The 20317-nt window shown below is 32.5% G+C and overlaps 1 protein-coding gene across 1 annotated transcript in view; it reads left to right on the forward strand.

Annotated features, from left to right (window-relative positions):
• Positions 1-20317, forward strand: part of LOC134528041 (NAD-dependent protein deacetylase sirtuin-1) — a 42072-nt gene that overhangs the window by 591 nt on the left and 21164 nt on the right. Inside the window, exons 2-6 of the mRNA XM_063361238.1 lie at positions 6438-6585; positions 7637-7752; positions 11392-11636; positions 15340-15533; positions 16883-16989. Of these exons, the coding sequence (XP_063217308.1) occupies positions 6438-6585; positions 7637-7752; positions 11392-11636; positions 15340-15533; positions 16883-16989 (810 nt within the window). The remainder of the gene's footprint in view (positions 1-6437; positions 6586-7636; positions 7753-11391; positions 11637-15339; positions 15534-16882; positions 16990-20317) is intronic.

Raw genomic sequence — 20317 nt, forward strand, 5'->3', positions numbered from 1 at the left:
CTACAATAATGATTTTAAAATAATATATATTTATATAGAAATTTTTTTATGTTTAGGGGGGTGGGCATTTTGGAGAAATTTAATGTCAATTCCAAAACTTGCTAATAAATTGCCCGTCTCCATTTTCTATTTAGATGTAGATTGTAATAAAAGGGTGTTTTAGTATATTCGACTAGAAATTTCGTTATACGTGTGTATAGGAAAATTTCAGTTTGTGTAGTTGTATACCTGCTTTTTCTCAAATATGTTATTGATTTGATTACAATGTTATATTTAAATTTACTTCTGCAATTAGGATGAGGTAAAGAAAGATGATGTGTGCTTCCTGTGTTTGGTACTCTTTGGAAGCTAACATTCTTCATTTTAAGGATAACAGGATATGAATTCTTCTACAAATATAAAAATAGGGCCTACTACTTAAGTACCTTAGCAATACAGTGTACCTAACATTTATAACAATATCACACTTAAGAAAATTTTCTGAATAAACAGCTTAAACAATTTAGCATTTGACTTATTGATGCATACAATTTTACCCTTTTAATACATTTTCCCTGTTAATAATTCCAAATTTCTAAAGCAGTAGTCACAATGCCACGACAGGTGCGACATGCTCAGTAGCTAATGAATTATAAGGTCTTCGTGACGACAGCATGACAAAATATGCACCCTGGCGGCCCGCAAAAAGTAGATTCTATTACTAATTTCGTCGTGTCATGCAGCAAGACTGAAAGCAAAACGGTAACCTTACAGAACTACTTTATGTTGAAAAAAGACATGTTATGTTTGGGTACACTTTTACATTTGTAGTGTGCTTTTATCTGTTTAGTATGTTTATTTTTAATTTTTAGCATAGCTGTCCCTTATCAACATCTACCTTGTATCCAAAATAAACTTATTCTCATTTTGTGTTGTTATATTTTTATGCACTTCAACTGTCACTAGGAAATAAAAGGGCCTGCCCTTTTGTTAGCACATTCTATACTGTGTTTTATTAATGAATTTTGCTTGGGAAGACTTGCAGACAGCCATAATTAGAGTTGGTTGTATTAATGTTGTCGTGGTATTGTGCCCTTATGCTATCAACTCTGAAGTCTGAAATAAAGCCAACTTCAGCCAAGTCTCTGTTGTGCTGAAACATTTTACGATGCCTAATCTGATTTTTCATGTTCGTCGTGGCATTGTGACTCCAGCTCACGTACCTTGAGAAATTTCTTAACATGGTTTACTGCATTTTTACTGTATTATTTTTCCAATCCAAGAAATATGATTATAACTTAAAAAGTTATCTTCTTGAAAACTATTAACAATTTTTTTTAAGATTGTATCATAGGAGGGAATAGTAATTCGAGAAATATGAGAACACAATTGTATTTCTTAGGTTTTTTAATTGTATTTTTTTTTAGATAGATATTGAAGAAAGACTACCTATTGTAGCCTTTACCATGGTGCAACTTCGGAAAAATTTTATGTAGTTTTTTGTTTCATGGTCCATAGACCCCAAAACCATTGTCAACTCAAAAGTTTATATATATATATATATATCACATTTTTATGGACATGATAACTGCCTAATTTTGCACAAAACACTTCCAAACTAATACATGAAATAGTATTGGAAAATCTTGGTTGAGTTTGTTTAATAGTCAAAATCCAACCAAAGGGGTAGAAATGGGGAAGGGTTTTTGAAAAACAGAAAAATTACTAAAACTCCCATAATATGATGAATATCGCATCTGTTTGACCGTATTATAATCTAATGAGTAATCCATAAACTTTTGTCTAAATATATTTTTGATAGACTAACTATAACTGCAAGAGGTGGAGGTGAAAATAAAATTTAACTCCCTTAGTAGGCACACAATCAAAACCTTTGAAATTGTTTGTAAATCTTATAATTTTTATCTAAAACTTTTGTCTGAAACAATTTTTGATAATGCAAACCTTTGCTGCAAGGGGTTGAAAAAACGTATATAACATAAAATCCGTACCAAGCAGACTATCAAATCAATTTTTATTGTAAAACCTTAAAATATTATCTACAACTTTGTGTGAAATAGTTTTTTTATACAACCAACCATTACTGCAAGGGGTGGAAAAAAATTCTTAACTCGCTTAAGTAGTATGTACAGTATTAAATCTGTTCACATTATTTGTTAACCATACATATTATCTAAAACTTTTGTTTGTCTGAAACAATTTATGATATGAGTAACCATAAATGCAAGGAGTGAAAAATAACTGGGTTTGAAAGACTACGTATTAGTGCAAGAGATGAAAAATTATCATTGTAGGTCAAAAAATTCCTAACTATCTTCGTAGGGATATGAAATTCATTGTAAGTAATCTAATGCTGGATGCATTGAGTTAAATCATTATTGCTGCATTGAATATGAAAACATGTTTTAATAATCATTTTAGAATATTGGAAAATGTATGGTAAGTCATAAAGTTCTTAAATCGTTCCAGAAGTTTCTGGAATGTTTCCAGAAGAAACAGGTATTTTAAAATATACCTACTCCTGTAGGCTGTGCCAAAAGAGATTTTTTTAATATGCATGGCAAAGTTGGCTGTTCAAAAACAAAATTTTTGACAAACTGTGAGTTTAAGAACCATGCATTAAACATTGGAGTTTCTTATAAGTCTGGATTTTTTATTTTGGGGATGACATTTATCAGCATGAGACTTGCCTCTAAAACTGAAACATTTGCAAAGAGTCTTGCAATTAATTCAGTTTATGATTTTAATTTTAAATATAACAGCAAACATTTCCACAATAGTAGTTTCAAACATTTGTCACTAAAATTGAAAATTTGTCATAGCAAAAACTTTGTTAAAAATAAAATTTAACCTGTTTGCTTATAGGCCCTTATTTTTTTTATAAAATTATTAATCCGAGTCTTAGAAACTTTCCATTAGTTAAGTCACTTCACATTTTTTCATTGAGATAAAAATGATAGGGTGTCCTTGAAAACATTTATTAGCAGTAAACCTACATGGTCCTGGAAATTTCCACTAGCCAAAAAACTGCACTAATGGAAATTTCCACTAACGAAAAAGAAAAGTCTTTTGTATTGCCAGTTCAAGAATAGAGTATGACTTTCACGTAAATCATTTATTTTAGACATGTTTAACAGCATATATGTATATATATATTAATAATTATTATTCAGTTACCTACTTTAGCTAACCTCTATATGATGGTTGTGCTAAAACATTTTCAACTTCATTACAATTCTAGAGTTAAATATTATTTACTTATTAACCTTTAAATTTAGATCTCTAAAAAATTTACTGCTTATAAATAAATTATTATTTTTGTTATTTCATAAGATTAATCATAATAAATGGATTATAATGTGAATAGCTTGCATAGTTATAAAAGTAATATTCTTTGGGTTGATTTTATTAAAATATTTAATGGTTTTAGGAATAGGATGATATCATTTTTATGAAATTTTTGTTTATATTTATTTTAGACAATGACACTGCCTTTCTTAGTTTGTGTCAATGAAACATTCTATCAAAGTTATACTAAATATTTATTTATTTATGAATCTTAATTATTTTGAATGAATGAAAATAATCAAGCCAAATTTTTTTATTCCATCAAACAAATAAAATTATATTAAAAAAAAGTTATAAATAAAAACTTATAAAAAATTAAAATAATTTTTTTTCTTTTTCAAGTAATAACATACTCTTTTGTGCATTAGTAAATAAAAAACTATGCCAATTTGTATATTGCATACATATACGTACCTATGCCAAAGTATGCTATGCTTAACTTATAAATTCAGGTTCAACGTACATGTATACTCACTTTTCACAAACTAAAATATGGTCTTAGTTTGTACTAGATTTTGCTACATCACATTTGCTTGCATACTAATTTTTTTTAAATAAAAAATCCAAAATATGATAGTAAATTATGATAATTAGTTAATTACAATGATAAATTTGTCATAGACACAGACAAATACATATTCACTAGTCCTAGCAACTGTGTTTACTAAAATAAGCACCCGGCAACCCTTTCTGGCATTTTACAAACACTATCCTTGAACGCTTTCTTTTTCTTTCTTCAATGGCAGTTTCAGAATTCCTGAGGAGACCCTACTTTCGTTGGTGTCACCGTTGTGTTGGTGTTGCTGTCCTATCCACTCCTTCCCAAGACTGCCCAGTACAGCAGAGATGAAGTCGTACCTTGTCAGAATGTTACCTACCATCTGTATTCATTTTGTACAATGTCTTTTAACTTAAACTTTTCTTCAAACATTTTCTTCTCCTTTTCATTTGTATTTTTCATATATAGGTCTACGATATATTTAATGTGCTTTTCCAACAAGGCTAAATCATTATTTCGAACATTGGTGCAATAATAATTGTACTACATATTGGCTTTTACATGTACAAATTATTTTGTAAACTTTAAACTGATTTATAATCATCTTAACCACTTCTTTCACAAAGAACTTGCTTGTATAAAGAATGAAGGTAAATATCCACAAATTTTATTTCACCATTTCGTAGCAATTTTACCATTTTGTGCTCTTTCTAATGGTACAAATCCCGAGATTGTAAAGATTAATAGAAAAATGTTATAATAGGATTACTGAACTGATGTTTGCAATTTTTGGTAATTCATTTTTTTCACTTCTAACATAACTTGCATGTACTTCTGGGCATTTAATTACATTTTACGGGTGATATGTGAAATCTACGTAACTTTCTGAATAAGTGTGGTGAATTTCACAAATCTACATTAATAACTGTTGTTACAAATGTAAATTGAAGCAAGATGTGTCACTTGACTTTGATTGCAGATTAAAAAAATTATACCAAGCAGAGGGAAACTTCGAAGGGCTTTAAATTTAGAGTCAATATTCAAAAAATGAAAAATACGGGGTCTTATATTTGTCTGAAGATACCATGTACCAAATTTCATCAAAATCTGAGATGTTGGGGTGAACAATGTGTATCTTGGCTGGATGATCTGGCATAGGATGACCCCACACTATATTATTTGTATCTTTTTATTATTTTCATCCTACGAACAACTTGAACTTTAACCTGAATTTGTAAGAAGTGATGCACCGACTGGAATGAAATTATTTGCTGCCACTGGAGTAAGTCTCGGTGTTTTTGAAGTTGATGGTAAATACTCATCCTCATTGGTACTTGTATCAGTGTCACTTGTCGTATCTTTAGCACTGTCTCACAAATATCACTGTGGAGCAAATAAAAATAGTTGAGCATTTCCTTGTCATCTTTGCCGGCAACGTAGCTTCTTTTCCGAGACATTATTGTGAATACAAGTAGAAAAGCCACTAATGCATAAAGTTTCACGGTAGTATTTGTACTGATACAAAATCACTTCACTTGGCAAATTTTCTGGAAAATTTGTCCACTACAACTACTACAAAAATACTTTCAATGCACAATAACCAATGATAATAAATACTACACAATTTGTAATACCCACAACTGCTAACTATTTTTGGAAAAAGCAAAAATGGATCATTTTTGTCATAACTTTGCAATAGAAATACCGGGAACACATAGTAATTTAAGTAAAATAAAATAATTTACACTAGAAATTACAAAAGAAAAAAGACGTATTTTTAAAATGAGGAATATAATTTTGCACAGCAGAAAGTTTATATTCGAAACTAGGAAATGTGGAAAAATGTGGTTCCACTTTACTTCACTTCACAACTAGTTTTGACCTACGTTGCCATTGCAGCCATAAGCAAAATAACGCAGCACCAGACTTTCACATGCTGTGCTATGCCCAGCAGCATGACACATTTGCTCTCTATTATGAGAAAAAGAAATAAAATAGTATGGAGAGTCCAACTGACAATGGTAGAATGTGCTGTTAGTGATGTAAATGTGTCGTGGGGAAAAAAAAAACGTTTGTGCAGATTTTTTGGCCCAGGCAATTTTCACACAACACAGCAACGTTGATTTATCAGACTTTGGCACCAAGAGGGTTATTAGTCAACTCTGGTATAGCATTGCTTGGTTAGCATGTAATAAGTACAGCAGTGTAATTGCATACTGTGTGTGTCCGGCCTAAGTCTTTTAACATTTTTTTTTAAATGCAGTTTGAGCACTTCTGTAATAAATACATGTGCAGTGTGAGCTGAAGTAGAAAGCTGATTCATGCTTAAAATTGTGTTATATATTGTATGTATATTTGCTGAGAGAGTTTTCTCATAGTGTACTTGAACCAGAAAAGTTTTCTATTTCACCCTTAAAATTAATTAATTTTAGTGGAATAGTTGAAATTTGTTTACACATCTTTAGCATGTTATATATGGTCAATTATTTACAGTTTATTATAATAGTTTCTGGAATGTTTTACTATAGAATATTTGCATAGCCTACATATGAGGTTTATCACTGTAGTTAATTTTTTTTTCCTTCTACAGAAACATGTCCCTCTAGCAGTGAAGTTTTGAACAGCGGAGACTCTGGATTCAACGACTTGTCACCATTACAGAATAAGAAAGAAAACTGCAATGAGTTGGGTCCCTCGCTGGACAACTCGATGGAAAGCAGTAAATCAGACGATGAAAGGTAGGGTATCGTATTCTGTTTGCAGTCGTTGAAATAGCTGAGCATAGTTTGTAATCAAATGTGTGTTTGGTTCCTGTGCCCATGGTAGAGCATGTTTCAGTTAGGAAAACAATTATGTACTACTTAATGATGTGTAGAAACATTTTTACAAAAAAAAAAGTTTAACATAATGTATTATGAACTCCAGCAAATGATTTCTTCAAGTGTAAGAATCACACAACATGTCATACATTGAAATCAAAGGAAAACTTTTTGACAGAACGCATTTGCATGTATGTAAGTAAATTTTGCATGCTAAAAATATGCTTATTGGATGGCCTTCATTAGGAACGGTAAAACCAAGAAAAATGATTGACCATATGAGTGAAATTTTCATTTTGAAGCCTGTGCTGTGCCACAGCGGATACAAGTCCCCTCTCCCCTATCCCTTCAAATGTTATAGTTGCCTGCCGAAGTTGTAGGATATTTGACTTAAGGTCAGCTTGCAATATCTTTGTAGGAAACTTTTCTTTTTGTATTTAGCTGTTGATAGTATAAACAAAATGATTAATGATTACATGTTAAGAATTTATTGTATGTATTTTTGTATAAAATAAACAATTTAATACAACACTATTTTAATCTGCTATGAAACCCTACCTTCTAACATAAATTAATTTTGTCATTGAGTTCTTAATAGATTAGCTACTCTGGTCTGAGTAATTCATGTAAATAAAACCTTAAGTAAAGTGTGGGCATTATTTTTCTCTCATAGCATTCTCTGATAGAGTTTATTACTATATTAATTTTTACTGAACAATCTAAATGTGAAAAATATACTGCTTTATTTTGAGAAGAATTGTTTTGAAGGTCTAAGTCAAGCTAAGTAACTTAAGGCATGTCAATTATTATGGGAAAATGTTTGGGTAATAGTATTTTGTATGTGGGTGACACTGATTGAATTGGTCAAAATCAGTTCAAAAAGTGTTAATATAATATTTGGCCTTTTTCAATGTGTTTGGTTTAACATTTCATGGGCAGACATCACAGTAGTGTTTGTTCTTATGTACAGGACCGGCCTCAGTACAGTGGATGACGACAAAGACGAAGTTTCATCAACTGTCAGCAACTTATCTGACCTAAGTGGCTTGTCCGAATTAAGTGGTCAGGACTGGAAACCTACCGCTGGTAAGTTTCCAGGTTTTTTTTAAAACTTCTTTGGCTAGTATTTGGTTAGTTCTAGGGATGGGGCGACCAAATCCAATATCCGCAGAATCCTAGGAATTCGAAGGTTCGGCGGGTCTGATATAGGATTCGTCAAAGGATTCGGTTTTTACTATTTACGGGAAAAAAATACAGTAAAACTCGCTTACGAGGTTCCGCATGGTAGGTTTTTCCGTATAAAGCGTTTAAATTGCCCGAGGTCTCGTCATTTACGCCATTAAATGTGTGATATAATGTCCGTTAAAATTTTTTCTGAAACTTCTTGTCTCAAATAATGGCACACGTAAATATGAAGAAAAGACAAATGAACAACAACATATGAAGAAATATGGATGATGTACCATAACTACAGTACAAACCCAATAGTTATTTTAAGATAATTACCATAAAAAGAACTAAAGATTCTTTGTAGAATACCATAATTACTACAGAAGCATGATAGCTACCATATTTGCACTATAGTTACCGTAACAACTGAGATGTATATTTACCGTGATAGTAATGTATTATTTATTTATGACATATTAAATTAAAGAACATTGTTAAAAAAAAAAAAAGGATGTTAAACTTTGATATGTTCGGTTGGCACATGTTGCTAAGAAATAATGCGATCTGAAAGAATGCAGTACTACTACGAAAAGTGAAAATGGTACTCGTGGATTTTTAGGTTATGGCAGTCTCTTTCGTTTTTCAGTAATATCGGCCGAAAATTAACGAGCGTACTGTATCGGAAGTCGGCAGAAATGCCGATTCAACTAAATATTGGCAATATCGGCTTCTTCAATAGAGCTCTACATTTAATGACATAAGTAAACATACTTCAGACTTCAGGATATTGAAAAAGACTTTAATTTCCATGTAGGTTTATTGTGTGTATGTTTTTTTTTGCAAGTGTAAATTGAATTAAGTAAAATGTTTTTATTTTTATTACTTTCAATTGATTAAACTTTAATGACCAGTTACAGATATTTATGACACTAAGGTAAATATTTACTTGGGCGGTATTTCCAAAAAAAAATGTTAAAAATCCGAAAATACCTTTATTTTATGCTCTTCAACTTCCTCTTTTCATTAAAAGTGGCGGAGGTAAGAAATTCCAAATACGTTAGGAGATATCGAATTTTTAAATTTCATCATATGTAGTTGAGCGGTATTTGCAAAAAAAATGTTAAAAATCCGAAAATACCTTTATGATATGCTCTTCAACTTCCTCTTTTCATTAAAAGCGGCGGAGATAAGAAATTCCAAATACTTTAGGAGATATCAAATTTTTTAATTTTGCAATACAAGACCTGTGGAACCATTCGAGCGGCGCCATTTTTGTTATTTTGCCGTGTGTTCGTGAGACGTGAATACGTGAATCGTGAATGCGTAATTAATAAAATGGTTGATTAGGTCAGGTCAGTTACATTATTAATACTTTCAAACTAAGCCGACATTAAAAATTATTTTGTGAATTAATTTTAATGGCTGTTTAGTTTTAAAATATTTATAATGTAACTGACCTGACCAAACAAACCCGGACAAAGGGTGAACAGTAAACTAAAATGGTCGATTAGGTCAGGTCAGTTACATTATAAATACTTTCAAACTAAGGTGATATTAAAAATAATGTGAATTAATTTTAATTATTCCTTAGTTTTAAATTATTTATAATGTAACTGACCTTACCTAACAAACCCGTAACAAAGGATGTACAGTAACAACTGACGTAAATTTTATTGTTACTTATTACTTGCGCAACAATATCAAAATAACAAATAAGACTTTAAAATTAGAAACGTTAAAAACTCACCTAAGTTGGAGGCGGTAATTAAACACCGTTTTAAACAATAATTGAACTAAATAATCACGTATTAGTTAATTTGAATTCTGGCCTATCACGAACAATCACGTAACATCATTATCCAATAAAAAAAAAATACTCGTACGTAAACACGAAACAATGGTGCACGCACGCCACAGGAATGCGCTGGTTTTGTGCTGAAATTAAAAAATTCGATATCTCCTAAAGTATTTGGAATTTCTAATCTCCGCCGCTTTTAATGAAAAGAGGAAGTTGAAGAGCATATAATAAAGGTATTTTCGGATTTTTAACATTTTTTTTCGCAAATACCGCTCAACTACATATTATGAAATTAAAAAATTCGATATCTCCTAAAGTATTTGGAATTTCTAATCTCCGCCGCTTTTAATGAAAAGAGGAAGTTGAAGCGCATTATATAAAGGTATTTTCGGATTTTTAACATTTTTTTTCGGAAATACCGCCCAAGTAAATATTTACCGACACTAATTTTGAGGTTAAGCAATTTTACTAAAGCATTCCAGCCAAGCAGGTTGCCAGCGAGAGACGCTTCTTTTTTGCTGGAAACACTATCTCCAATCGTAGAGCTAATTTAACTCCTGAACGTGCAGAACAAATTATTGTTCTGAATGATAGATTAAAGAACAGAATTTAATACTCTGTGACAATCTCTCTCAGAATTATTGTGCTGAAAAGTGGAAATGTTGAAACAATGTGAATGTACTTTTCAAACAACATGATTTTTGGTGCTAAGTTTGTTGAAGCTCAGTAAGGACTCCAGAAAAATTGACAAGGGTGAAATTTTTCCAAAGATATGTTACATTTACACAAACATATACTTGGTTATGTTAGTTGGATGATATCAGTTACTAATGAACCAATGGAAACAGGTAAGATTCAATGAAAAAAAATGTTATTTTTTTTTCTAGCAGTGCAAAATGTAAACACACTCTGTAAATAGTTACCCAAAATTAATAAGCCCACTTCATTTTAATACTTTATTCAAACATGATATTAAGTTTAAGATAAAAATAATTTCTCAAAAGTGTAACTGTACCACAAAAGCTCGAGATCGGCTCGAAGTAAAATTCTTAGGCTCGCAGACCTCTAGCTTATTCATAGAAAAAATCCTAACCGCTAATCTGTACTAAAACTGAAATTTCTCAAACAAAATTGTTGTCTTTATATACACTTATACCAGAAATGTACCAAACTACATGTGATAAAGTCAAGGGACTTTTAGTGCAAGCAGAATACATCTCACTTACATTAGATATGTGGACATCATCTATTAAAAGATTCGGGTTTGGGTTCGAGATTCGGCAATTCCAGTCGAGGATTCGAGTTAGGATTCGGATTCGAGGAAATCAGGATTCGCCCCATCCCTAGCTTAGTTCCTATTGGTTTTAGACTTTTGCCACTGGAATCTGAAGATTTAAAATCCAGTGGTGTCGGGATAGCGGTTGATTGATTCTTTTGCTATATTTTAAAATCAAGTTTACAATATCTAATCAGCATTAAGAAATTCATTGAATGTTTTCATGCTAATCGTCATGTGCCATGCCCTCCAGTGGTCTCAAATGCTGCAATGATTCTTGAAAATCATTTAAGTATGTAATGTAATTAATAATTTAAACCATATTGCATTCATTCAGAATTTTCTTTCGGAACGTTAAGTAGAAATGGTTAGTATGAAAATGAAATACAAATAGATTGAATCCTTGAATCCTCGTGGTGACAAACCTGTCTGGCTGATGGCACTGTCTCCAGCCGGATGAGTGGTGTGTACTGTCGAACAGGGCCGATGAGCTGGGTGCAGAAGCAGATGCTGATGGGCGCCAACCCCCGCGGCATCCTGAGCCAGCTGATGCCGGACGACTCGCAGATCCCCGCCCAGATGGACGACCTGACCATGTGGAAGATCATCGTGAGCATGCTGAGCGAGCCGCCGTGCCGCCAGAAGCTGCGCCACGTCAACACCATCGCGGACGTGGTTCGCTTGCTGCGGGGCGCCAGGAGGATCGTCGTGCTGACGGGGGCCGGGGTCAGTCCACGGCCGTGCTGGGTTGTCAGACGTCGTTATGGTTTTTAATGAGAATACTAGGGGTGTGCGAATATTCGTAAACACGAATAGTTGCGAATAGTAACTGACGAACTATTCGCATTCGCAAGTCGAGTAGCAAAATTTAAAATTGCGAATACCGTATGCCCGAATATAAGGCGACCTGCAGTTTCAGGAGGCCAAACAAATGTAAAAATAATTTTTGTAGAAATCAACGTGAAAATTCATTAGACATACGTTTTGTGTTGATAAATCCTTTTTGCATTTATGTATACCGCATTTAACTTTCCGTTTCACAGCTACGTATTACTATTTAGTAGTTTGTTAAACGTAACAAAGCAAACAAAGAATGCAGCTTGCCGGAACAAAACAAGTGGCTAGCTGCCATGGTGAAGCATACGGCCATGAATAACTTCGGTGACGTGACCGCAGATATTTTTCCATATTACTCTCTGACAGAGAGTCTCTGTCCTATGAATTTTAAAGAATAATCTAAGATAATTATGTTGTTTGAGAGGTTTTTACATAAATAAAGAGTGGATTACTGTGAAATTATTAAAATAGCTTTTGAAGCAACATACCAAATTCCTGTAAATATGGAGTCTTCGTGCGTGTTCGGCAATGTTCCTTTTGCAACAAAGAAATATTGTGGAAAGACAGTTGGCAGCCATGAATTACCAAACATTACATCCGAAATGTTCTTAACTTAACATTTTCTGTTTGTAAAAGTAAACAATCGTTCTGAAAATAGCTGTGCTATTTTAGTGCAAATATTTCTGTTAAAAATCTTAAATTAAATTAACGTAAATGTTAACACGCGATTGTACACAAAGTACAAATATGATATGTGTAATAAAATGTTGCCATTTTGAGATGCTTCAACATTCACATTTTTACTCAAGAACAAATATTTTAATTTTCAACGTTAAACAATTGTGAATTACTGCAATATTGAGTGTATTTATCGTTTTCCCCGTGTGAGGTAACGAAGTTTTTGTTAATATTAAAATCGTGAACATTTTGTTTGAAAATGTTTCTACTGTAGCTTTCAGCTTAGAACTAATGTTTGCGGTGCTGACGTCTTGGGTGCGAAAATAAGGCGACTTCCAATTTTCTCGTTTATGTAAAAATGGTCACCTTATATTCGGACCAATATTTGCATCAAATATAAAATAGATAACAATTATTAAATATTATTATATATGAAATAAAAATTCATGTTCTCAATAACGCTTAAAAATACTAAGTGAACTTTTTGTTTTTGTGGTTTCATTCACAGAAAATATCTTGTATAAACTAAATATATGAAAACCTGCCATTGTTCAGTGTGGTAACATAAAAAAAATATATATATATTACAACTATTCGACTTCGAAAATATTCGACCATCATAATCCACTATTCGCACACCCCTAGAGAATACCAAAGAAAAATACAAAAGTATTGAAAACATGTTGTAGTAAATAAGCTGCGCTACAAAAAAAAAGAATACACGTGAACATTGGTCTCTAATTATGGAAATGTAAATAGCAAACAGAAACCATGTAACGATAAACTCTGAGGTAACTAAAAATTCTGGCAGCGCAGTAGTAATGCAATCTAGTGGCCAAATTCAACAGCTGAATCCACCTGAAAAAATCTGAATGCACGCTGCTCAGGTAGTGGCAGATTACAGAATGTACTGAACCATGTTTACTGAAGGCAGCTGTGGTCTGGGAAAAATCCGGAAAGGTGTAAAATTTTTAACAGGTCAGGAAAATTAGATCCTTTCCATCTATCACATCTATGGACTTTGCAGAATTATTGAATTTTATCAATCACTAGGGACCCTAATTACAATTTTAATTGTGAATGTTCAAAAATCTAAAATAAAAAAAAAATATAGAAATATTATTTATTTTGTATTTAATTTGTATTAAAAATATGACACAAAATTGCAAAAAAAAAAAATTATATATATTCTGTTCCGATTGCTACCAAACTTCACAGGAATACCTGCTGGGCTAATCTGAGGATAGCCTGAAAATTTCATCCAAATCGGTCCAGCCGTTTTGGAGTCCATAGGCAATATACACAGAGCTGCCAACCATTACGGATTTTCCGTAATTATTACGGATTTTAACCCCGAATTACGGAATTACGGAACATCGCTAGTTTATTACGGAAACGAGGCTTTGTGCTGCATGGTAACGGAAAAATTTACGTTTCTGCTGTGCGTGTTTCGTGAACGCTGTTTGAATACTTCGCTTGGTTGCTCAAATAACGGAACTAGTAAGTGTGCGCATGTTCGATGTACTGTCGAAATAAGTAAATTAATTCTCGTGTTTTCAAATAATAATGGGATGGTATTACGTCCGTTGTACGATACAACTAGTACATATCCTCGGACTTATCGTTTGAAGGCTACTTACATCACGATAATTTTTGTACGGTACTTTGGCTAACCTGTGTTGTATTAATTTGTTTCTTGAAAGCCATTTTTTTCATCATAGTGTTTTTGTCCGGTTTTTGTCGTGTCTACAGACGTGAAATTTTTTTTATTTTTTTCGATAGTGTTGTGTTCTTCAGTGCCGGTTGTAGAAATGAAGCGTGTGACAGAATAATGTGCATCTGTGGGAAAAAACACGCAAGACTTCAGAACTTTCCACTTAAATATTCAAAAGAATGGCCATGATTGTCGTTTTCAAATGTTTGGAACGCCACGGTTTTGTAATGTATGCGCGTGTGACTTTTCGATTGCACATGGTGAAAGGGATGACTGTAGACGGCATATTGAATCAAAGAAACATGCAGAACATTTTAAAGCCGTGACTAGCAATAAATCTATATCTTCGTTTTTTCGCTACATCTGAAGAAACGAAAGTAACGAACGCAGTTATTGTTTACAAGTCCTTGTGTTTGTCTTGTTTGTTTACATGACATTTCTTATCGAACCAGGATAAAAGAAGCAAATAAAAAGACAGTTGTTTTAAAGTTTAACTTTGAATACATTGAATTGAAGATTCAAAATATCCAGTAAAATTATTAATATTTCTTACATATTCAGATGATTGTATTGTTCAAATAGATTTTTTTATGTATTAATTTGCATTGTATTCATATTTTTCTTTTTCTTTTGCATATTATTGTCGTTGTTTTATCTTGTGAGTGTGTTATAATGCCCCAGGAAAAATTTATCGTGCATGATTGACGCGTACTTTTTTCATATACCTAATTGCCATTACTGATGGGTGTGATTTGAGGTTGGCAGCTCTGTATACATACAAACATCAATTTTTTTATATACAGAAGATTGTTTTAGGTTATAAAACAGCAGGGGAATTGACGGAGCCCTTGAAAAATGTTTGGCAAAATCAAGGGACAAATAATTAAAAAATTCTACAAAAAAATACTGTTTTAGTATTACTTCAAATCTTAACTTTATAGGCACATATTATAAGCTCAGATATATGATCTATTTTGCATTTTGAGTTTAAAAGATCTAAATGATTATATATTGCTATCAATAATAGTTCACATGATTTAAGGTTGTACTTACCTCATAGCCACTGCGCTAAGTAAAGTAGTTAAGACCTCTGTGAATTATTTATTTTTGTGTATATAAACTTTAAAGTTAGTATTTGCAAAAAAAGTTTTAAAAAATATATAATAATTCTCTTTATTTTAAGGTTCTTTCCACTTGCAGGTTTCTGTATCATGCGGGATTCCAGACTTCCGGAGCCGTGATGGGATTTATTCACGCCTAGCAATGGATTTCCCCAACCTCCCTGATCCACAAGCTATGTTCGATATCCAGTTCTTCAGTCACGATCCAAGACCGTTTTTCAAGTTTGCTAGGGAGATATATCCTGGACAGTTTAAGCCATCCCCTTGTCACAGGTATGCAGTCTCGCCATTAGTGCGTACATTGCACTTTTTTTTGATAGTGAATGATGCCAATGTATTTGAATGAATGTACCGTATTTACTCGTGTATAGCGCGCCCTCGTGTATAGCGCGCACCACGATTTTTGCAACAAAATCCAAAGAAAAAAAATTGAAATTTTTTTTCCCATAAATAAAATTTACTAACATTTTGTGGTACCTGATTATTTAAATTGATGTGTGGTGATGCGTCAGGAAAATACTTAAACTCTGCTGTGTAGACGGAAGATAATGAAGCGCTGTATGACGAAGCGAAGGAAGTGGGAGGGGGACTATTGTCAACTCTCTCACTCTCTTTCTCTCTCTCTCTCTCTCTCTCTCTCTCTCTCTCTCTCTCTCTCTCTCTCTCTCTCTCTCTCTCTCTCTCTCTCTCTCTGTGTGTGTGTGTGTGTGTGTGTGTGTGTGTGTGTGTGTGAAAGAGAGGCCTTGTTGCTTGTGCGTATGTGTGGGGGCTGGCTAGAAACGTCACTCGTCACCCGGCAATTAACGACTTCCACTCCTCCCCCCCCCCCCAAGCTTTCCCCCCCCCCTTCCCCGTGTATAGCGCGCATCCTTATTTTTTTCCTTTACTTGAGGGGAAAAAAGGGCGCGCTATACACGAGTATATACGGTATCATTTGTGACCACAAACAAATTTTTTTGTTGTTTTTACATTGCACTTAATTCACTGCAGTTTTATTATTACAGAACATTTTAGTTGGTTTTTGCCTTTAAATATCAATTAGGAAAAATATTTTTTACAAAGACTGTACTACGTATTTTTGGGTTATTGGAAAAAGTATATTAGAAACAATTGCACCAGTTACCTGTTATTAACAGTCACCAGTGGGTCAAAAATGTACTTGCCAAAATTTGCTTTGTTATGTCCCGACTTCTTTTGGACTTTCTCTTTGTTTTTTCAAAACATAAGATCATAAACTGGGTTTTAACAACTCTTCTCAGTAACTCCATGAATATTCAAAGTATAGACAAATTCTAACAAAGTACATGACTAACGCTAGAAGAGAAGTGCATTGGGATCTTGGAGCCTATGCTGTGGCATATATTTAATTAATGGTTCATTTATGACTGCATTAATATAAATATATATTTTTGTGAAAATGCTGCCATAAAATTCTTTCTGGTTTCAAGTATTCTATGCTATGGCCGAAAAATATTCCAAGAGAAACTGGAAAATCTTGTTAGATTCATGATTCCGACTTTAGCCTATTTTGATTATCTTAAGAATAAAAAATAAAATTCTGCCTCAAACATTTTGTTCTTGACTGAAAGAAATTTTAACTGTTTATTTTTCTGTAATCCCAGGTTTATAAAATTACTGGAAAAGCAGAGGAAGCTACTTCGCAATTACACTCAGAACATTGATACCCTGGAACAAGTTGCGGGCATTGAAAATGTGATTGAATGTCATGGTGAGTTCTTTGTGATATCATTATCGCAGGCATCATAGGCTTACATAAATATCTTGCATGAACCATGATGAATCATGAACTGCCTGAGAATGAACTTTGTATAAATTTGATTAACTAAAAAATAAAAAAAAATCCTGGTATGTTCAAGCAGTTCTAGGTAACCATTTCCAGAAGCATGCAGTAAGGTGTGGTTTGTATTATGTATTTATTTAAAGAAATATGTCTGGCAACTTAAACGTTTTTAAATGTTGTGCGGATATTGATTGGTTATGTAAATAATATTTAATATTCCAGAAGAACATTAATGATAGTGGTAATGCTGGGTTTTTTACCATGCCTTGTAGATCTGTTGTTAGAGATGATGGAAAATAGCATTTCTAAATGTACTGTATGGGGTATGGCATTTATTTTAAGTTCTATGGCATATACTAACATTTATAAAAAATTTTGAAGCTTTTCAAGATCTGTCGTGATAGTATTTTCTGATAGGGATGGGCCAAACAAATCCCTATTATTTGAAGTATTTAATATTCAAGGTAAAAGAATTGCAGAAAGATATTGGTGAAAATAAAAGTAAACTAAAAAATTCAACTCGACCTCTGAATTTTTCGTGGTAATTTTTTTTACAGACATATCTGTTACCATTTCTTAAGATGATGTATTTTTAACATGTAATTATATAAATAAAATTACAATATGTTATAGATTTTGGAAAGTAAGTTTGTGAAACAACTATTTAAAGAGGAGAATGTTTCAACACCATAGTTAAAATTTTTAATTTATTTTTATGATTTTATTTTTAACATTTGACACACAGATTTGAATTTGAGGGGTATATTCGAGGTACTCTGTGGGATTCAAATTCTAGATTTTGATTCAAGAAAATTGGAATTTGCCCCATCACTAGTCTCTTGAGATTTGATATCACCAGTTAATACCCTGTTTTATCGCATAATCATCACACATTTTATACTAAAATAAAGTTTGAAAAGTAAGGTTGCGATTATGATGGAAAAACATTTTTTTTTAGGTAAAATTATTTGTAAAAACAAAACCTATTCATGGAAAGTAATTTTATTTAAAAAAGTAAAGTATGTATACAAATGCCCACCAAACCCAAACAATTTAAATTAATAAGTGATGCAACAAAAACTTTTGTTTAACTTTAAATAGAAAAACCAAAACTGTAACACGAGCGTGAGTCGGAATGCATAACTATTGTCGTAGTACACATCACGAGAAAGCGCGGGCTATCAAATGTAGTTAACTCAGCACTGGATAGAGCACGCGTGTAGCATGCAATCAGTGAGCTATCTGTATTGATATTCGACTACGTGCACGCGCTCTATACAGGAATCAACATAACCACACATGAATGATGCCAAATAGCACTGGCTACATTTTTATAAGCGGTACACAGCGGCGACGAAGACGAAAAGATAGAGTTTATAACATTTGAAAACGTCTTTGAAAGAAAATTTACTCATCAGACAACGTACTATTTCTGTTAATTAAATAATTAAGCTGTAATATCCGAATGAATATTAGATTTAAACTTTAAAATACATTGTTTTATATGGGAAAACTACCCACACAAAGCGCTTGGAATCTAAAAACAACATGGGACATTTATGCGAGAAATTTATTTTTAAAAATTCTGAGGTCCTAAAATAACGGTGCGACGATAATGCGCGTGCGATAATTATGCAATAAAACACGGTAAGTTCAAACAGGTTTACAGTATTTTAAATGAAGCTAACAGAATGCAGATGAAAAAATTATTCATCTTTAATGTGAGTACCCTAATTTTGTTCAACACACAATGTTATATGTCGGGTAAGTCTGGCAAAGGGAACATTTTAACCTCTAGAGGCATGGTGGTTCTATGTACATCTGTCATGAAAAATTATCATTTTCCACTAAAAATGTTAAATTTGTACTACTGAATGAAGGTAAGTGTGCTGTCATTAATAATTTTATGTAAAAGAATTTAAGAATACATAATTTGATTAACATTAAATTGTTGGGGTCTCCAGCCTTAAAAAGTTAACTAACATGCTTGGCATCGCAATTTTTGTGTCTAAATGGCCCTAAATAGTTTTGATAAATCTTGTGAGAATCGAGACTTATAATGGAGACCATTTCATGGAAAAAAATGTATGTTTTGCAACTATGTATAAATTTTTGTCTATCCCACAAAACCTAAACCAACATTACATACCATTCAAATAATTTTCACAGTTTGATAAATGTAATTAACCTAACATAACAAACTGTTTAACAGGTTTCACAGTATTTTAAACGTACCAAAATCAATCAAACATTCATTTTAATTGCAGGTAATATAGTTTTTTGAATAGCTCAATACTGGTTTTACAAAATAATCACAGTAATTTATTAAAACTGAAAAAACACTACATATTTTTGTATTAAATTTTTCCTGTATAATTTGTGACTAGAGTACTACCTGGTTTTGATTTATGGATGTTTGCATTCAGGCTTGATACTTAAGTATTAATTTCTTTCTTTTTTTTAATAACCAAAATGCAAATCATTAAGGTGGTAGTTAAACAAACAGGGCTTTAACGTTACATAAGGTTACAAATTTATGTGAAACACATCAGCGGGATGCAAATTGTTCAAAATTTTAGTTAGTGGGTCAAATTTCCAATTTTTTCATTTCTAACATGTAAAATTAACCTTAACGTGAATCAAGCCATGCTTTTGGTAGCAAGGTAAACGTCATCAAAAAACACATGTTATATTTGCAAGACATGGCACAAGCACAAACATACAGCTTGAATCATTGAGGACGCCATATTTTTCAATACCTTTCAATCACTCACAATGAGTGCAAGGTATTTTCTGTGTGTTCACATGTTATTGCAGTTATGACAATGGCTTACAAATAAAGAAGCATTGGTCAGATTGTATAAACATGCTTGAAAAATGGTGTCACGAAAATCCTCTGGATTGTGATATAGCATTTTGTCGTCAATAAACATGTTTATAGCTATTATTCTTGGCTGTATCATTTAAACGATTTTCCATCATCTCTATCTTCTATTGATCATAAGTTAGATGTTACAGATCACGTAATAGAGCTGCTATTTTACACTGTTCTGGATCACTTTTATGTTCTTCTCGTCCCTTGTAATGGGTGACATAATTGATTTCGTTCATTTTCCTTAACTTTGTTATGTTATTTCATTTTCTTTTAAAGTATTGTTTGGAATCTTTTGGTTAATCAACAAATTTTTAATAAGCTATGAGAAATTTTTACAAACCATTAAATGATAAAGTACTCATGAGGGGACCCACAGAAATT

Source organism: Bacillus rossius, chromosome 1 (assembly GCF_032445375.1).
Source record: "Bacillus rossius redtenbacheri isolate Brsri chromosome 1, Brsri_v3, whole genome shotgun sequence".
Classification (NCBI taxonomy): domain Eukaryota; kingdom Metazoa; phylum Arthropoda; class Insecta; order Phasmatodea; family Bacillidae; genus Bacillus; species Bacillus rossius.